The sequence below is a fragment of the Hemitrygon akajei genome, chromosome 17 (assembly GCF_048418815.1).
Source record: "Hemitrygon akajei chromosome 17, sHemAka1.3, whole genome shotgun sequence".
Lineage (NCBI taxonomy): Eukaryota > Metazoa > Chordata > Chondrichthyes > Myliobatiformes > Dasyatidae > Hemitrygon > Hemitrygon akajei.
The window spans coordinates 49,106,857-49,123,791 of NC_133140.1; the positions used below are offsets into that span (position 1 = coordinate 49,106,857).

The 16,935-nt window shown below is 44.1% G+C and overlaps 1 protein-coding gene across 2 annotated transcripts in view; it reads left to right on the forward strand.

Annotated features, from left to right (window-relative positions):
- The window catches only part of itfg1 (integrin alpha FG-GAP repeat containing 1), a 264,103-nt gene that overhangs the window by 173,873 nt on the left and 73,295 nt on the right, over positions 1–16,935 (forward strand). For both annotated transcript variants that reach the window (XM_073070074.1, XM_073070075.1), the window contains exon 12: positions 6,252–6,360. In XM_073070074.1, coding sequence (XP_072926175.1) covers positions 6,252–6,360 — 109 coding nt within the window. The remainder of the gene's footprint in view (positions 1–6,251; positions 6,361–16,935) is intronic.

Sequence of the window (16,935 nt, forward strand, 5' to 3'; positions counted from 1 at the left end):
TATAGCAGTCAAACTGGAGGCACTGGAGGCTGTGGTAGAATAAAGGACTCTATGAAAAATCTTGCAACTCTGGACAATGTTTCTCAGTTTCTGCATGCCACCTTGGCTGAAGAGGGGAGCAATTTTAGTAATAGACTAAGATAACTGCGCTGCTTCAAAGAGCGCTATATGAGGTTGTGGCGACCCACTTTCTGCGCAGGTGAACCGGCTCACAGATAGCCAGCGTGCGGGGAGAGACTTTGGTAATGCACCTCTGATGTCATTTCCGCCCGGAGAGGGCGGGCGCTAGAGATTAAATGCCAGCACCACGAAGTTTGAATAAACTAGTCTCGAAACGACTTACCGACTGCGTGTCGTCTCTTGCTCTGTATGTAGTACATCACTACATTGGTGACCCCGACGGTCCAAACGGGATTTGGGCCAAAGATGACTGACTCTTCATCTGTTCATGCAGTTTTGCTAAAACTGCCGACTTTCTGGACGCTGCGACCACGCGTGTGGTTTAGCCAAGCAGAAGCCCAGTTCCAGATTCAGCAGATATCCTCTGATTCCACGCGTTACTACCATGTGGTGAGCGCCCTTGACCAGGAGACGGCCACCCAGGTTGAGGATTTCATACAGTCGCCCCCGGAAGAAGGCAAATATGAAGCATTCAAAGCGCTGCTCATTGAGACCTTTGGCCTCTCACGGCGTGAGTGGGGTGCCCGCCTGCTTCACCTGGACGGTTTGGGAGACAGACTGCCGTCAGCATTGATAAACGAGATGCTGTCCCTGGTTGACAGACACAAGCCCTGCCTCATGTTCGAGCAAGCATTCCTAGAGCAACTGCCCAAGGACATACATCTGCTGCTGGCTGACGCAGATTTCAGCGACCCCCGGAAGGTGGCAGCCCCAGCAGACGTGCTGTGGAAAGCCAAGAGGGAGAGCGTGGCGTCCGTCGGTCAGATTACCAGGCCACAAGCCCAACAGCGGACCAGACCAGACCCGGCAGGGGGGCGCACACAACACAGAGGCAGGAGTGAGGAGGACAGTGAACAGTACCACCAGCGGTGGGGCACCAAATCCCGCCGTTGTCGCCCTCCCTGCAAGGGCCAGGGCCAGCTGCCGCTAATGACTATGGCGGTTGGCCGCCAGGACAGCCTCTTGTACGTCTGGGACAAACAGTCGGGACGCCGCTTCTTGGTCAACACTGGAGCGGAAATCAGCATCTTGCCCCGGACGGGGTACAACACCTGCAACAAGAAGCCAGGACCTACCCTGAGGGCCGCAAACGGCAGGACGATACGGACCTACGGCACCCGCACAGTGCAGCTGCAGTTCGGCGCCAGCCGGTTCACGTGGGACTTCACACTGGCCGGGGTGGCTCAACCACTCCTGGGTCGGACTTCTTGCGAGCTCACAGCCTGCTGGTCGACTTGCAAGGGAAAAGAATGGTACATGCTGAGACTTTCCAGACGTTGCCGGCCCCACACCTGGACTCCATCACGCTGTCGGACAATGAATTCACCAGAATCCTGGCGGACTTTACATCGATTCTGGCACCGCAGTTCACGGCAGCCATGCCCAGACATGGGGTACAACACCACATCCCAACCCAGGGACCACCCCTCCATGCCCGCGCACGAAGTCTCTCCCCGGAAAAGCTCCGCCTGGCGAAGGAGGAGTTCAAGAGGATGGAGGAATTGGGGATCGTACGGAGGTTCGACAGCCCCTGCACATGGTGCTCAACCTGCCAGGGGTTGGAGACCATGCGGCGACTACCGCAGACTGAATGAGGCTACAACTCCAGGCCGCTACCCCATGCCGCACATACAGGACTTTGCAGCAAACCTGCACGGGGCAAGAATCTTTTCCAAAGTAGACCTCGTCCGGGGATACCATCAAATCCCAGTGCACCCTAAAGACATCTCCAAAACGACACTCATCACCCCGTTCAGGCTGTTCGAGTTCCTCCGAATGCCGTTCGGCCTGAAGAATGCCGCACAGGCGTTCCAGCGGCTAATGGATGCGGTGGGATGCGACCTGAACTTTGCGTTCATCTATTTGGATGACATCCTTATAGCCAGCAGTAGTCGCCAGGAGCATCTGTCCCACCTCCGCCAGCTCTACTCCTGCCTGAGTGATTTCGGCCTTACGATCAACCCGGCCAAATGCCAGTTCGGTCTCGATACCATCGACTTCCTGGGCCACAGGATTACCAAAGACGGGGCAACACCTCTGCCCGCTAAGGTAGACGCGATCCGCACTTTGTCCGGCCCAACACGGTCAAAGGCCTGCAGAAGTTCGTTGGTATGGTGAACTTCTACCACCGTTTCCTCCCCTCCGCAGCCCGTATCACGCGCCCTTTGTACACCCTGATGTCGGGTAAAGGCAAGGACATTACTTGGGACGAGGAGGCCACGGCCGCTTTTGTTAAAGCCAAGGAAGCCTTGGCAGATGCCGCAATGCTGGTGCACCCCAGAACGGATGTTCCGACCGCCCTCACAGTGGACACATCCGACATCGCAGTTGGTGGGGTGCTGGAGCAGCTCATCGAGGGGCGCTGGCAACCCCTGGCATTCTTCAGCAAGCACCTGCGACCACCCGAACTCAAGTACAGTGCTTTCGACCGGGAGCTGTTGGCACTGTATCTGGTAATCCGGCATTTCAGGTACTTCTTAGAAGGCAGGCTGTTCACCGCGTACACGGACCACAAACCGTTGACCTTCGCGTTTACGAAGGTGTCCGATCCCTGGTCGGCTCGGCAGCAGCGACATCTCTCCTACATCTCCAAGTACACGACGGACATCCAGAATGTCTTGGAAAAGGACAACGTCATGGCGGACGCACTCTTCAGACCAGCTGTCCAGGCCCTGTCCCTGGGGGTGGACTATGCAGCACTGGCGGAGGCACTGCAGGCAGACAACAAGATGCCCAGCTACAGGACCGCAGTCTCGGGTTTGCAGCTGCAGGACTTTCTCGCAGGCCCAGGTGAGAGGACCCTCCTGTGCGACGTGGCTACCGGCCAACCTCACCCCATCGTCCCGGCAGCCTGGAGGCCGTGAGTTTTCAACTCCATACACGGTTTGGCACACCCATCTACAAACCCCATTTCCAGAAAAGTTGGAATATTTTCCAAAATGCAATAAAAACAAAAATCTGTGATATGTTAATTCACGTGAACCTTTATTTAACTGACAAAAGTACAAAGAAAAGATTTTCAATAGTTTTACTGACCAACTTAATTGTATTTTGTAAATATACACAAATTTAGAATTTGATGGCTGCAACGCACTCAACAAAAGTTGGGACAGAGGCATATTTACCATTGTGTTACATCACCTTTCCTTTTAATAACACTTTTTAATCATTTTGGAACTGAAGATACTAATTGTAGTAGATTTGCAATTGGAAATTTTGTCCATTCTTGCTTGATATAAGACTTCAGCTGCTCAACAGTCCGTGGTCTCCGTTGTCTGATTCTCCTCTTCATGATGCGCCATTCATTTTCAATAGGAGATAGATCTGGACTGGCAGCAGGCCAGTCAAGCACTCTGTGTCTACAAAGCCACGCTGTTGTATCCCGTGCAGTATGTGGTCTGGCATTGTCCTGCTGAAATAAGCATGGACGTCCCGGGAAGAGACGTCACCTTGATGGCAACATATGTCTCTCTAAAATCCTAATATACACCTCAGAGTCAATGGTACCTTCACATACATGCAACTCACCCGTGCCGTGGGCACTGATGCTCCCCCATACCATCACAGATGCAGGCTTTTGCACCTTTCGCTAATAACAATCAGGATGGTCGTTTTCATCTTTGGCACGGAGAACTCGACGCCTGTTTTTTCCGAAAACTAGCTGAAATATGGACTCATCTGACCACAGCACACGGTTCCACAGTCTTTCGGTCCATCTGAGATGAGCTCGGGCCCAGAGAACTCACCGGCGTTTCTGCATAGAGTTGATGTATGGCTTCCTCCTTGCGTAATACAGTTTCAAGTTGCATTTCTGGATGCAGTGACGGACTGTGTTAAGTGACAATGGTTTTCCGAAGTACTCCCGAGCCCAGGTGGCTATAATTGTCACAGTAGCATGACGGTTTCTTAGGCAGTGCCGCCTGAGGGCTCGAAGATCACGCGCATTCAACAGTGGTTTCCGACCTTGCCCTTTACGCACTGAGATGTCTCTGAATTCTCTGAATCTTTTCACAATATTATGTACTGTAGATGTTGGAAGATCTAAATTCTCTGCAATCTTGCGTTGGGAAATGTTTCTTTTGAACTGACTAACAATTCTCACGAATTTTGGCACAAAGGGGTGAGCCACGACCCATCCTTGCTTGCAAAGACTGAGCCTTTGATGGACGCTACTTTTATACCCAGTCATGATACCTTACCTGCTACCAATTAGCTTGCCTAATGAGGAGTCTTCCAAACTAGTGTTACATGAATATTCTGTGCACTTTTCAATCTTATTTTAACTCTGTCCCAACTTTTGTTGAGTGTGTTGCAGCCATCAAATTCTAAATGTGTGTATATTTACAAAATACAATTAAGTTGGTCAGTAAAACTATTGAAAATCTTTTCTTTGTACTTTTGACAGTTAAATAAGGGTTCACGTGAATGAACATACCACAAATTTTTGTTTTTATTGCATTTTGGAAAATATCCCAACTTTTCTGGAAGTGGGGTTTGTATCAGGCCAACCATCTGGCTGGTCTCCAGCAAGTTCGCGTGGCACGGACTTTGCAAGCAGGTCAGTGAATGGGCCAGAACATGCGCGCAGTGCCAAACAGCCAAGGTGCAGCGGCACACTAAAGCCCCGCCGCAGCAGTTCGAACCCACCCACTGGAGGTTCGACCACATTCATCTGGATATCGTGGGCCCCCTACCAGTGTCCCGAAGAGCACGGTATCTCCTAACTATGGTAGACCGGCTCACAAGGTGGCCAGAGGCAGTCCCGCTCACCGACACATCTGCCGATTCCTGCGCCCGAGCACTGATTGCAACCGGGGTAGCACGTTTCAGGGTACCGGCCCACATTACCTCCGACAGAGGCGCCCAGTTCACCTCCAGCCTGTGGTCGGCTGTGGCCAGCCTGTTGGGAACACAGCTACACCACACTACTGCCTACCACCCACAGTTGAACGGACTAGTAGAGCATTTTTCCACCGGCACTTGAAATCGGCTCTCATGGCCCGCCTGAGAGGACCTAACTGGGTGGACGAGCTTCCCTGGGTCCTGCTTGGAATTCGCACAGCGCCCAAAGAGGATCTGCACGCCTCGTCGACCGAGTTGGTATACAGTGCACCACTGGCCGTCCCAGGAGAATTCATACCAGCCCCAAGGGTGCAAGAGGAAGAACCCGCAGCAGTCCTGGACAGACTACGTGAAAGGCTCGGCAACCTGGCCCCCGTACCGACTTCACAGCACGGACGGACCCCGACCCATGTACCCAAAGACCTGCAGAACTGTAAGTTTGTGTTTGTACGAAGGGGCGGACACCGGGCACCGCTACAGCGGCCGTACGAGGGGCCGTTCAAGGTGATCAACAACAACGGGTCCACGTACGTTCTGGACATTGGGGGGAAAGAGGAGGTTTTCACGGTGGACCGACTCAAACCAGCCCATGTGGATTTGGCGCAGCCGGTCGAGGTTCAGGCACCACGGCGCAGAGGCAGACCTCCCAAACAGAGGCTGATCCAGTGTGTGGTCATTGGGGGTGTATCGCCGGTTCTTGGGAGGGGGGGTGTGGTTATGTGGCGACCCACGTTCTGCGCAGGCGAACCGGCTCACAGATAGCCAGCGCGCGGGGAGAGACTTTGGTAATGCACCTCTGACAACATTTCCGCCCGGAGAGGGTGGGCGCTAGGGATTAAATGCCAGCGCCACGAAGTTTGAATAAACTAGTCTCGAAATGACTTACCGACTGCGTGTCGTCTCTAGCTCTGTATGTTGTACATCGCTACAAGGTCATTCTTACTCTTGGCCATTAGGCTTTATAATGAGTCAACCTATAGCCAAGGAAGTGATAAACTCCTCCTGTTAGAATGTTTGAGGTAACTTATTTCTTATTCTTTCTTACTGCCCGCATGAGAAATAATGCAACAGGGTAGTTTGTGTTCACTTGGGATGGAATTTGGAACTCACCACCTTGAGCTCAGACCACATAGAAATGCTACATGGTGTGCCATGGCTTACACTGTAAACAATACAGTCAGAAGACATAATTTCTGCAATACAAATATTTTCTGTTTTTTTAATTGCAGGGTATCTTGGATGTGCTTGTATTAAATGAAAATAAGGAAAATTCAGAATTCACCATCCATGCTTTGCGAAATAACTTTGATGCTGACGCTTACTTTGTTAAAGTCATTGGTAAGTGAGAATGATCACATCAGCACAATTTTGAAATCATACTGGTTGTTATCAAATTAAAATGAAACTGCTCATAGATAATTAAAAGTTTATTTCAGTATTGTTGATCAATCAGTTTTGCAATCAAATGAAACCAGGGAGCATAGAAGTAGTTTTACTGAAATAATGAAGTTGTTATCTTCAATTCCCAGGGCTGCTTTTCACTGAGATTTATTATTGCAATGCTGAAATATAATCATTTTTCTGTTTTCACTTATGGGGCATATTGAAATACCATGGTAACATTTTTTGAAAGACTGATTTCTAACTCTGTACTTCAAAATTACAAACCCTGTAATAGACCTAAGAATTAAGATATTAACAAATTCTTCGGGAACCTTTAAAATATATCACATTCATTCTAGTAAAATCTTGGCTAATTTCCATAAGTATAAACTATTAGCTGGTGTTACCCTTCTCCAATTCTAATACAGTCGTCCCTCGGTATCCGTGGTGGATTGGTTCTAGGACCCCCTGCAGATACCAAAATCTGCGGATGCTCAATCCCCTTATATAAAATGGCATAGTGTTTGCATATAAGCTACATACATCCTCCTGTATACTTTAAATCATCTCTAGATTACTTATAATACCTAATACAATGTAAATGCTTTGTAAATAGCTGTTATACTGTATTATTTAGAGAATAATGACAAGAAAAAAAAGTCTGTACATATTCAGTACGGACGTAACCATTGTAGCTCTTCTGGGAACACTGATGCTGCCTTGGCATCAGCCGATGCCAATTCTCCCATGATCTTTAAGTTCTTGAGGCTGTAGCGCTTTACATAGCTAGGCAGACATCTCTTACTAGCCTCCAACTCCTTCCTCTCGCTCACAACACAAGTAGCGAACAAACGAGACACGAGGCAAACAATGCTCAAACAACAAGTGCTGGAGAGAGACTGAGGATCTGTGAAATGGCAGGAGGCTGCAGCAGGGTATGCCTACACATCACTTCATTCGCTTGGATTCAGCATAGTGCTCAGTGCGCGGCAAATTCAAGTTTTGCTTTTTGGAACGTTCTGGAATTTTTTTTGACTAATTTCGATCTGCAGTTGGTTGAATCCGCAGATGTGGAACCCGAGGATATGGAGGGCCGACTGTAATGCAGGTTGTCTTTAAGATTTTTCCCTCCATTTACGTGCGCTGAATAGTATTACTCTATGACAAGTCAGTAAGAGGCTCATGAGAACAAAACATTCACAGTAGATAATTTTCCTTGCCACACAAGTTTTTGATCCTCAGAACATCTCATAAGGAAATAGTATGGAGTTTTATTTCAATTTAAAATGTTTGTGATACCTTAACAACGCTCTTGAAGATTTATGTAAATTCACAATAGTCATTGCATGTATGTCAAAGAAACTGCAAAGAAATTGGAGAACAAATTAATTGGTAGTTTCAGGCTGTAGCAATTCCTGAATCCTTGATGTGGCCTGATGGGAATATTATGTACTTTTTTTTAAACTGCTATTCGTGAATATGCTTTGTGTTTGCATTATTTGTAGGCAGCACTTTGAAAATATCTGATTCCGGCTTTGTTGATGATTTCAATCTGATGCAACACAGAAAATTACCATTTGTTGTTTTTTTTATTCATTTGTGGGGTCTTGAGCAAGGCCAGCAGTTGCAGCGCATCCCTAATTATCCTTGACAATGATCTGGTGAGCTGCCTTCTTAAACCGCTACATCATTCTAGAGAAGGTGCTCCCATTGTGCTCAAAGGAAGAGAGTTCCACAACTGACTGGTGACAGTGAAAGACTAGTGACATATTTCCAAGTCAGAACTTGGAAGAAAATCTCCATGTGATAATGTTCATACCTCCCTGGTATCTTTGTCCTTGTTGGGGTAAAGGTTACAGGTTTTGGGAGATGTTTAATTATTGTAGACTTATGATTATGGTACTTTATGCAGATGGTACAATTGCAACTATTGTTTACAGATGGTTGAGGAACTGATTGTGGTGGTTGATGGAATGCCAATCAAACATGGTCCTTTGTTATGGATATTGTTAAGCCTTTTAGAGTGTGATGGTACTGTACTCATTCAGTCAAGTATTGAGTATTCCATCACACTTCTGGTTTGTTCCTGATAGAGGGTTTTTGGGTATAAGGAGATTAGTCATTTGCTACTGCATACCCAGCCTCTGGCCTGCCTTAGTTGCCATGATACTTAGGGTATATAGTTTATGCAGTTGAGTTTCTGGTCAGTAGTGACTATAATGCCATTGAATTGCAAGGATTAGTGATTAGGCCCTCCCTAGCATTGCATAGATTGTCATGGATAAAAGGCGCTTCCCAGGGATATGAATAATCTGAATAAATGGTTAAAAATACAGCAAATTTAGTAAAATGTGAAAAAATGGTTTATTTCCGTCAAAAGCAAATCTTGAAAAACTCTGCTTTTTTTGTTTTCAAATAGAGATTATAAAATTATTGATATTCAAAAGTACATGGGTGTCTTTGTACACATTACTGAAAGCTAACATGCAAGTGCAAATTCAGTAAGAAAGATAAATGATATGTTGCCTTTTATTGCCAGAAGCTTTTAAAACAATTCTGTCAGTACCTCTTGGGCACTGTGTACAATTTTCATCACTTTAGTTAAAGAAAATTGTACTTGCTACGGCAAAGTTTTAATAGAATCATTCTGGGATGGCAGATTTGTTATATAAAAGAGACTTTGTAGGCTATGTTTCTATTCTCTAAAGTTTAGAAGAATGGATGGTGACTTCTTGAGACAATATAAAATTTATAGAGTAAAGTGTTACTCCTGTTTGAGTTTAGAATCAGACAGTTACAGTATCAAAGTAAAAGGTATTTTAACTTGTATTTATTTTTCACTGAATAGGAGGTGAATCATTGGGATCCTTTACCCCTGGGGGTTATGGAGGATCAATCTTTGATCATTAATGCTCAATCGTTAAAACAAAGATCAATGCTATTCTGCACATAAAAATAATCTGGGGTAGTGCTGAGAAATGGTGTTTGAGGCAGAACAAGAGTGATCTCGTTTAATGGCAGAGTTGGCTCAAATGACTGAACAGCCTACTGCTGTCTTTTTATATATTCTTCTGAGTTATTCGAGTCAACAAAGTTGATTTAATATATTCAGTTTCACTTCCAGAAACATTGAAACATCATGACCCAAGCTTCTTTCTTACCAAGACGGTTGATGTAGGAAAGGCAGTGGACATTGTCTGCATGGACTTTAGCAAAGCCTTTGACAAGTCCTGCATGAGAGGCTGCTCTGGCAGGTTAAGTCACTTAGCATTGAGAATGAAGTAGTCAACTGGATCCATTGGCTCAGCAGGAGAAATTAGAGAGTGGTACTAGATGATTGTCTCTCTGACTGGAGGTGTCTGGCTTGTGTGTTACAGGGTGTGGGGCTAGATCCTTTGTTACTTCTGTATTAATGATTTAGATGATGGTATGGTAAACTGGGTCAGCAAATTTTCAGATCAAAACTTGCAGTATGATCTTGACTAGCTGGGAAAGTGGGCTGAAAAAAAGCAGATGGAATTTAATGTTGACAAGTATGAGGTATTGCACTTTGGGAGGAATCAGAATCACGTTTATTATCACTGGCATGTGACGTGAAATTTGTTAAACATAGCAGCAGCAGTTCAATGCAGTGCATAATCTAGCAGAGAGAAAAAAATTACAATAATAATAAATAAAATAAAAATAATAATAAATCAACAAGTAAATCAATTACGTATATTGAATAGATTTAAAAACCCATGCATAAACAAATACTGTATATTTTTTTTAAAAGTGAGGTAGTGTCCAAAGCTTCAATGTACATTTAGGAATCAGATGGCAGAGGGGAAGAAGCTATTCCTAAATCACTGAGTGTGTGCCTTCAGGCTTTTGTACCTCCTACCTGATGGTAACAGTGAAAATGGGGCATGCCCTGGGTGTTGGAGGTCCTTAATAAAGGACACTGACTAGATTTACAACCTTCTGCAGCTTCTTTTGGTCTTGTGCAGTAGCCCCTCCATACCAGACAGTGATGCAACCTGTCAGAATGCTCTCCACGGTATATCTATAGAAGTTTTTGAGCGTATTTGTTGACATGCCAAATCTCTTCAAACTCCTAATAAAGTATAGCTGCTGTCTTGCTTTCTTTATGACTACATCAATATGTTGGGACTAGGTTAGATCCTCAGAGATCTTGACACCCAGGAACTTGAAGCTGCTCACTCTATCCACTTCTGACCCCTCTCTGAGGATTGGTATGTGTTTCTTTGTCTTACCCTTCCTGAAGTCCACAATCAGCTCTTTAGTCTTACTGACGTTGAGTGTCAGGTTGTTCCACTAGTTGGCATATCTCACTCCTGTCTACCCTCTCATCACCACCTGAGATTCTACCAACAGTGGTTGTATTGTCAGCAAGTTTATAGATGGTATTTGAGCTATGCCTAGCCACACAGTCATGGGTATAGAGAGAGTAGAGCAGTGGGCTAAGCACACACCTCTGAGGTGTGCCAGTATTGATCGTCAGTGAGGAGGATATGTTATCACCAGCCCATATAAACTGTGGTCTTCCAGTTAGGAAGTCAAAGATCCAATTGCAGGGGGATGTACAGAGACCCAGGTCCTCCAACTTCTCAGTCAGGATTGTGGAAATGATGGTATTAAATGCTGAGCTATAGTCAATGAACAGCATCCTGACGTAGGTGTTTGTGTTGTCCAGGTGGTCTAAAGCCATGTGGAGAGCCATTGAGATTGCATCTGCCATTGACCTATTGTGGTGATAGGCAAATTGCAATGGGTTCAGGTCCTTGTTTAGACATGAGTTCAATCTACTCATGATCAACCTCTCAAACATTTCATCACCGTCGACATGAGTGCTACTGGGCGATAGTCATTGAGGCAGCTCACTTTATTCTTCTTGGGCATTGGTATAATTGTTGCATTTTTGAAGCAAGTGGGAACTTCCGCCCATAGCAATGAGAGGTTGAAAATGTCCTTGAATACTCCCACTAGTTGGTTGGCACAGGTTTTCAGAGCCTTACCAGGTACTCCATTGGGACCTTCTGACTTGAGAGGGTTCACTCTCTTTAACAACAGTCTAACTTTGGCCTCTGAGACGGATATCACAGGGTCATCAGGTGCAGCAGGGATCTTCACAGCTGTAGTTGTGTTCTCCCTTTCAAACCATGCATAGAAAGCACTGAATTCATCTACTAGTGAAGCATCGCTGCCATTCATACTATTGGTACAGTAAATGGTAGGGCTCTGTGATGTGCTGTGGAACGAACAGATCTGGGATTGCAGATCCATAATTCTTTGAAAGCTGAATCATGGGTAGATTGTTGTAAATAGTTATTTACAATTATAGCTATTTTAAGACTGATCATAAAGAGAACTTTAATCAGGGCATTGGCTACAAGAGTTGGGATTTTAATCTGAAGCTCTACAAGATGTTGATGAGACTGAATTTAGAGTATGGTTTACAATTCTAGTCACCCACCTACTGGAAAGATGTAAATAAGCTTGAAAGAGCACAGTTGGAAATTTGCAAGGATGTTGCCAGGCCTTGAGGACCTGAGATATAGGTAGATGTTGATTAGGTTAGGATTTTGTTCCCTGGAGTGCTGGAGAATGAGGGAAGATTTCATATAGGTATACAAAATTATGAGGGGTAGAGATAGGATGAATGCATACAGGGTTTTCCCATCAAACGGGGTGAGGCTAGAAGCAGAGGTGATAAATTTGGGGTGAAAGAAATATTTAAAGGAATTAGAGGAGAAACTTCCTCACAGAGGATGGTGCAAGTGTGGAATGAGCTGAGAGCAGAAGTGGTAGAGGCTGGTTCAGCTGTAATAAGAGAAGTTTGCATGGGTAGATGGATGGGTGGGATTTGGAGGGATATGGCCCAGGTGCAGGTAGATGGGACAAGGCAGAGAATATCAGGTCAGCATGGACTAATTAGACTGAAGGTCCTGTTTCTGTGCTGTAATATTCTGATTCTATGGCTCTACTAGTTGCACTTGCCAACAGTTTAGGTGCCTTATTAGACAATTTGGATCAAGCTAAGAAACCACAAAGATCAAAGAGCATGGATAGTTGTTGTTTTTAGTGGCAAGGTATACACAGGAGATTAGTTGAGTCCATGATAGAGTATTACTGTGGGAACTTGAATAAATATGGAAACCTGATCTGCATGTAGATTGATAATTCAAATTAGTAGTAATAAGAGAGGGGACGCATTAATGGAATGTAGCAGAGATGGTTTTCTATATGAGTGTTGAGGGATCAGGAAAAGGGCTAAATTGTGCAATGGGAAGACTTACTTATTTAGTGCCTGTTATGATGTTGGTATTTAGGGCAGTAATGAAGATCCTCTATCTCTGGCAGTGTTCAGGGCTTCCTTCATCATGCCAGTAGCTTCCTCTCAGCTTTCACTACTGTCAGTCATGCAGGTCCTGGGTGGAGATTCAAGAACATCATTGCATTCAGATGTAGAAGGATTCTTCATTGCTGTTTCTGTAACAGTTTTGTTTTACCAGTCAGGGTTGTTAGCCCTGAGCTGAACCCCAAAACCTGGAGCACTGGTTAACCACTCTTAGTCCAGTGACTGCTCTTTGATCTGTTTGGTATGGATGACCCTTTGCTCAAAGCCCTGACTACAGCCAACATAGCTCTTCTGGTCATTGAGGCACGCAAACCTCCAAACAGTGACATTGTTGTGATCCTCTTGGAGTGCAATGAGAAGAAGCTGATAATCTTGTAGTAAAGGGGCCTTTAGGCAAGAGACCTAAATATATACCACAATATACCACAGCTATAATTGTAAATGATTTACAACCATTCTTCATTCTTGCTATCTTTATACCCAGTGTATGAATCTTTTAAATAACTAAAATCTTAGTTTGGTGTTGTTGAGTAATATTTATTGACTACCCACATCAGTAACACTGGTAATAGGGTTTAATCATATGGCCAAATTTTGGTAAAATGAAACTGAGACCAACACAAAACAAGGTATATATATTTCAAATGTGCATTTTGAGTAAATTGCATCCCTTGTATTTTACTAACATGTGAAATAATTACGCTAATACCTAATTATCCAAAAAGCACATTCTGATTTTCATTTTAACAATTAACTTAACACAACTGAATGAATGTAGTCATTCTCATATTTTATATTTCTCATTTTCCCTTATGACAAAGAAAGAGGCTAGATGGCTCATTAAGTCTATGTCAGCTTTGAGTTATCTTATTTCTTCACTTATTTAATTGACCTCTATTGTCTTATTTATCCGTTAACTCCACCCTTCCCTACCCCCCCTTAATTGTTCTGCCACCTCGTTACATTGGGGGTAATTAACAGTTAGAGCATCTTCAGTAACACCCAGGAAAACGCATAGAAATCAGATGGAGACCCTGCAAACCACCCAGAAGCTTCGAGATCAGGTTTGAATGCCTGCCTCCAGAGCTATGAGACAGCAGCTAGTGTAGACCGATAGATGCTTTGTCAATTCCAAAGCATCACAGTAACATTACAAGTGCACAGGTATACAAATTTACAAATTTTAGAAGAGAAGAAAGAAAGAATAAAGAAATAAGTTACCTCAAACAGTCTAACTGGAGGGGGGTCATCACTTCCCCGGCTATAGGTTGACTCATTATAGAGCCTAATGGCCGAGGGTAGAATGACCACATGTAGTGCTCTTTGGAGCAGTGCAGTTGTCTTAGTCAACCACTAAAAGTGCTCCTCTGTTAGCATGCAGAGGGTGAGAAACATTGTCCAGAATTGCCAGAGTTTTCATTTTACATAGCATAACATTTACATTGTATTAGGTATTATAAGTAATCTAGAGATGATTTAAAGTATACGGGAGGATGTGCATGGTATATCATGGATCGGGATCGAAAAAAATTGGAATTTCTCTTACTGAGTAAGTCGGAACAGCTACATCCGGTATTATTTAGTGTCAGTTAGTCAAACGTTTGTCTTAGTATATAGTATATATTTTGCCTTTCTATGCATATAAAACACTTAAGAACGTATGTTTCAGCACCGGGCTCAGGAACGGAAGTAGCCAAGTTAGATCCAGTGACAAATCGCTCCCAAGCACGCTCTTCATCCGTGCCTGGTTGATGTGAAGGATCAAAAACCCAAAATCCCAAAACCCAATAATTAAACCACTGCGTTGCTTAGTAATAATTGTAGCTTTCGTCGGGGCAGGGCCTTTCTCACTTTATCCTTTAAAATTGTTCCGATCGTTGACCGACTGTAGCCTAACGCTTTACCAATGACCGACGGCATTTCACCTCTTTCTGATCACTTTATTATTTCCACTTAATTTTCAATCGTGATCGTGATTATTTTCATGAACAGAAACACTGCGGATTCAGAGCTCCACCGCCAGGTCCTAATGTCCACTGCACTGAGACAGGTTGAATAAGGTCTGGGGTTCCACTGGGTCCTAAGGTCCACCACATTGCGATAGGTTGAATAAGGGACTTGAGCATCCGTGTTTTTTGGTATCCGCGAGGGGTCCTGGAACCAATCCCTCGCGGATAAGGAGGGCCAACTGTATATCATTGAGTTTAATAGTTCCAAAGTTAATAGAAACATTTATTTCTCAAAGTTGATTGTTTTGAATGAAAAAATGCCCATAGTCACAGATGACCTGTCTCTGTGCTATAATAAACACAATACCATAACTTAGAGATCACGGCTGTTGGGACAGATCTTCATTATTAAGAAAATCTATATTTGGAAGACATTAACTTAAAATAGTTATTTAATTTCGTATCTTCATGTAGGTATAATATGATACGATAGTTTATTTTGTACAACAGATGACAGTGACTTCTGTACTAGAAGATGTAGAAGATTCAAATCTCATTGTGTATGTTTTGAAAGTGAATTCAGTACAATTTTGGGATCACAACTGAAAATGAGATAGAAAGTTTTTAAATTGTTATAAGAATCTAAATAGCTCATTAATGTCCTGCAATGTAGAGAATCTACTTTGCATAATTTGTGCATTATTTCTTTCCCAAACCATTGCATTCACTGTTAGTGCCTTTGAGATAACTTAGCATAAGCAATAAACATTACCATGCAGAGTTGCCCGCATCCTAAGAACAATGAAGGTTCAGTAACTGAATATCAAAATATGTTTCAAGTAAAATGTAATTGTTAAAGTGGTGCAGTTATTATCTTTACTGGAAATTGTTCTGCAAATTTAATTCTCTTTAATTATCCCACCTATACTATTGTTGAGTCAATTTATGTATAACCATTAATTTAAAGATTAAAGATTAGCTTTATTTGTCAAATGTACATTGAAACATACAGTGAAATGCATCATTTGCGTCAATGACCAACAATCTGAGGATTGCGCTGGAGGCAGCCCACAGGTGTCATTACAGTTCCAAAGCCAGCATAGAATGGCCACAACTCACTAATGTTAACAGTATGTCTTTAGAATGAGGGAGTAAGCTGGAGCACCCAAAGGAAACACACACAGTCACAGGGAGAACGTACAAACTCCTTACAGACAGTGGTGGGAATTGAACCCTGATTGCGGGTACTGTAAAGTGTTGCACTAACCACTACGCTACATGCTGCCTATGGTACAGCTGAGTAGTTATAAACATTAATGTATTTCTTTCTATTATGGTTTGCTTCTTATCCATATTCTTAGATTTTCACTAAATTAAATTAGCTTCTGTAAAACAAAGTTGATTGGAATGGGACACTAGTTGGGATGTTGGAAGAGCAGTGATGTTGGAGTTTCTGGGAGTAATTAGGAAGATGCAGGATCAGTTCATCCCAAAAAAGAAGAAGCATTTTAAAAGGAGGATAAGGTAATTGTGGCTAACAAGATAAGTCAAAGATAGCATAAAAGCTAAAAAAGAGGCTTTCAATATAACAAACATTAGTGGGAAGCCAGAGAACTGGGAAACTTTTAAGGATGTGTTGACGTTGGAGAAGATCCAGAAGAGGTTTACAGGAATAATCCCAGGAATGAAAGGGTTTACGTGTGAGGAACATTTATAGACAATAGACAATAGGTGCAGAAGTAGACCATTCGGCCCTTCGAGCCTGCACCGCCATTTTGAGATCATGGCTGATCATCTCCTATCAATACCCGGTTCCTGCCTTGTCCCCATATCCCTTGATTCCCCTATCCATAAGATACTTATCTAGCTCCTTCTTGAAATCACCCATGAACTGGCCTCCACTGTCTTCTGAGGCAGTGAATTCCACACCCCCACAACTCTCTGGGAGAAGAAGTTTTTCCTTAACTCTGTCCTAAATGCCCTCCCTCTCGAGAATAACCTGCACCCGATCTGAGATGTCCCGAACCCCGGCACCAGGGAGGCAACATACCATCCGAGACTCCCGATCTTCCCCACAAAATCTCCTGTCTGCCCCCCGACTATAGAATCCCCTATCACTACCGCTCTCTTCTCTTCCCTCCTCCCCTTCCTAGTCGAGGGTCCAACCTCAGTGCCAGAGACAGGACCACTGCAACTTGTTCCTGGTAGGTCATCCCCACC